Source organism: Eimeria tenella, genomic scaffold (assembly GCF_000499545.2).
Source record: "Eimeria tenella Houghton genomic scaffold, Eth_scaff1174, whole genome shotgun sequence".
In the NCBI taxonomy this organism is placed as follows: Eukaryota; Apicomplexa; class Conoidasida; order Eucoccidiorida; family Eimeriidae; genus Eimeria; species Eimeria tenella.
The window spans coordinates 1-3,700 of record NW_013543645.1 but is presented as its reverse complement, the minus strand read 5'-3'; the positions used below and the strand labels follow the sequence as shown (position 1 = coordinate 3,700).

Sequence of the window (3,700 nt, the reverse complement as noted above, 5' to 3'; positions counted from 1 at the left end):
GTTTAGGGTTTAGGGTTTAGGGTTTAGGGTTTAGGGTTTGCGTGCAGACTTGTTCACGCACTACATCGCTGGCAAACCCTTGGCCGACTGCAGCGTTTCCGTTTTGAGCGGAGCTCTTTTATCTGCAGATCTTTTGTTGGAGGTTTTGAATGTTTCCCGAGACCTCAACATTCGTCCGCCAAACCCTAAACCCTAAACCCTAAACCCTAAACCCGAAAACCCTCAGTTTGGAGTCTGGGCCGGCGGCGGCGGCCCAGGCGGCGCGCCGGAGCCATTTTTCTTCAGCTGCTGAAGGCTCCTGCAAGGGTTTGGCTTTAGGGTTTAGGGTTTAGGGTTTAGGGTTTAGGGTTTAGGGTTAAGGGTTTAGGGTTTTTGCCGCAGGGCGCGAGCTGGTGCTTCAACTGTCCCGCATGAGGCAAAGGCTTCTGTGCGGACCAATTCAGCGTTTTCTGCGGTCGGTGAGAGCCAAACCCTAAACCCTAAACCCTAAACCCTAAACCCTAAACCCTAATTGACTTGTAGAGCCCAGGCCCTAACTCTCACGACCTCGAGGGCTCTTTATGTACCTTGAGGTATTTCTGCGGCTTTTGCAGCGGACAACCCAGGATTTAGGGTTTAGGGTTTAGGGTTTTAGGGTTTAGGGTTTAGGGTTTGCGGCGCTGCAGATTCACCGTCGGCGACCTGGGGCAGTCCGCGCTTTGCAGTTGAGAAGTGCTGAACATATTTGGTTGGTTTACAAAGAGGAGACAATTTACATTGTGAGTTTAGGGTTTAGGGTTTAGGGTTTGGGGTTTGGGGTTTAGGGTTTAGGGTTTAAGGGTTAGCTGTACTATTCGCTCTGCCTTTCTTTGTTTCCCTTCTCTACTTTCGTTTATGGCTCTTCTTTGTCAGCTAAGGATCCAGGGTTTAGGGTTTAGGGTTTAAAGTTTAGGGTTTAGGGTTTAGGGCTCGAAATATAGGGTTTAGGGTTTAGGGTTTAGGGTTTAGGGTTTTGACTGCAGGTCCACCGCTTCGTCTGCTCGGACGTCCTTCGGTTCAGTTTGACTCTGCAGTACTGCCGGGTGCAGATTTGCAAACCCTAAACCCTAAACCCTAAGCCCTAAACCCTAAACCCTCAGCCCCGCACTGAAGCCGCTGGCCGCTAAACCCCCAACCTCTAGGGTTTAGGGTTTAGGGTTTAGGGTTTGGAGTATGAGCTACAGGAAATTGCCAAAACAACTACTGAGGGGCCCAAACGCTTATCTGCTGCCTCTGCTGCAGCAGAAGTCCCTGAGGCCCTGCGGGGTAGGCTCGCTCAAACCCTAAACCCTAAACCCTAAACCCTAAACCCTAGTGTCAATGGATAGAGATTAAAGCTCTGCCACGCAAGGCCCTGTGCTGCTCTGGGCGCAAACCGCCGGCTTAGCTTCAGGGTTTGGCGTTTAGTGCTTAGGGTTTAGGGTTTAGGGTTTAGGGTTTAGGGTTTGGTTCTGCAGGTGAAATCGAGGATGGAGACTTCCCAGCGGATGAGCTAGCGGTGTTTTTGCTTCTCGGTAAGAACTCAGACTTCAGGTTTTGCAGCCTAGGGTTTAGGGTTTAGGGTTTAAGGTTTAGGGTTTAGGGTTTGCAGTACTGTCACAGAATCTATTTCTCCTTTTCAGTGCAGCAAATGTACGTGCTTTTGTCTTCTCGGTTACTTGAGGGGTAGGGTTTAGGGTTTAGGGTTTAGGGTTGAGAAATAAGGGTTTAGGGTTTAGGGTTTGCGTTTAGGCATCCCCGCGCACATTTTCTCTGGGGACTTTTCAGCGGCCACGAGAAGCCTGCGGGCTCTTACTCTAAGTGAAATGGGTTAGTGTTTAGTTAGGGTTTAGGGTTTAGGGTTTAGGGTTTGGGGTTTTCATTTCTCCTCATTTTTTTGTTGCTGCAGTTCGGACATTTCTTTTCAATTTATTATTTTTTTCCTTTTGTCTTCATTTGTCTTTTTATAAACATCTTTTTGTTTCTTTTTTGTCCCTTTTTATCTCTTTCTTTTTTGCTGCTGCTGCTGCTGCTGCTGTTGCAGTTGCAGTTGCTCCCGCTGCTGCTGCTGTTGGTGCTGCTGCTGTTGGTGCTACTGCTGCTGCTGCTGCTGTTGCTGCCGCTGCTGCTGTTGCTGCTGTTGTTGCTGCTACTGCTGTTGCTGCTACTGCTGTTGCTGCTACTGCTGCTGCTGCTGCTGCTGCTGCAGTCATATCGGTGCAGCCTCACGTGGAAGAAGTTGTCAAGAGAGAACTCTTGAGGTTTTGGAGACTTTTAGAAACCCACTAAATTTTGGACTCAAGGGTTTAGGGTTTAGGGTTTAGGGTTTGTAGGGCCAATAGGGCAAACCGGGACGTTCCCAAGTCCCATCTTGGAGACTACAGCCTAGGGTTTAGGGTTTAGGGTTTAGGGTTTGCGATACGAGCACTGGGGGATCAGAAATTGACTGTGCTGCATGCGTCTAGGGTTTAGGGTTTAGATGCATGCAAAACACAATTAAACATTTATTTATTTTATTTTAAATTGAACATTTATTATTTGTTTTATTTTAAATTAAAAGTTTTAATTTAATGACGCAGTTTCCACTTCGTGAAATGCGCACGAGAACTTGAGGTGTACGTACACCTCAGCCCCGCAGCAGCGGCCTCCGCGGCCAGAGGCAACAGCAGCAAATATTTATTTATTTAATTTCATTTATTTATTTATTTATATTGAACAAATAATAATAGATAAATAAATGGTAAGTAAATAGATTTAAAAATAAATAAATCTACTTATTGCAAAAATGGCTTTGCCTTCCAGTGGTAAAGTGACAGCGCAAATGCAAGAATGATAATTGAAATAAATAATAAATAAATAAATAAATAAATAAATAATATTATTTACTAATTTATTTATTTATTTATTTATTTATTATTCGATAGTTCATTTAGATGAATTTGTTACTCATAATACTTTTCTTTTTCATTCTAATTTATCTTATTAGGCACCTCACTCCCCCTAAACCCTAGAGCCTAAACCCTAAACCCTAAACCCTAAACCCTGGCATCTCGCTGTGCCGCAAAACCCAGTCAAAAGTCTTAAATGCTGAGGCGAAATGACAAAACAAAATTCACCAATAAACCCCACAAAACCCCTAAAGGCCCTCTTGTGGGGCCCCGGGGGCCCCCCAAAAGGGTACTTAGGGGGCCCCCCGGGGGCCCCCCTCTCCTCTACACGGGCCCATCTGGGGGCCCCCAGGGGGGCCCCCAGGGTCCCCTTAAAAAAGCCTTTTATGCGGGGCCTCTGCAAGGGGTCCCCCAAAAGGGCCCCTGAAGAAGGGGGGGCCCCCTAGAAAGGGGCCCCCTACTAGGGGGCCCCCCACGGGGGACCCCTTGAAGGGGCCCCCCGCAGGGTAGACCCCAAAGGGGCCCCCCTTGGAGCTCCCGGAGGGGCCCCAGAAGAGCCGGCGCCGCAGCTGCGAGACCCTGGGGTCCCCCCTGGGGGCCCCCCGTGTGGGGGCCCCCGAAGTGGTGGGGCCCCACACTAGAGGGCCCCTTGGGGCCCCCTGGGGGCCCCCCGGGGGCCCCTTACCCACCACTGGGGGGCCCCCCGGGGGCCCCCCGTGGTGTGGGCTCCCCCTGGGTTTACTGGGAGCTGTCAGGGGACTGGATTTGCTGCTGCAGCCTGGCAGTTTCCTGGTCAATGCGGATTTGCTGCTGCA

General features: G+C 49.3%; 1 protein-coding gene across 1 annotated transcript; it reads left to right on the top strand.

Moving 5' to 3' along the window:
• Nucleotides 1–47: 47 nt before the first annotated feature.
• ETH_00022880 (uncharacterized protein) lies at nt 48–2,286 on the top strand (the record flags this gene model as incomplete). Its single annotated transcript, XM_013378921.1, has 8 exons — nt 48–173; nt 382–458; nt 666–758; nt 1,002–1,061; nt 1,203–1,284; nt 1,476–1,532; nt 1,750–1,827; nt 2,207–2,286. Coding segments are annotated over 8 exons (653 nt in total), but the record flags the coding sequence as incomplete, so codon positions are not given.
• Nucleotides 2,287–3,700: the final 1,414 nt, after the last annotated feature.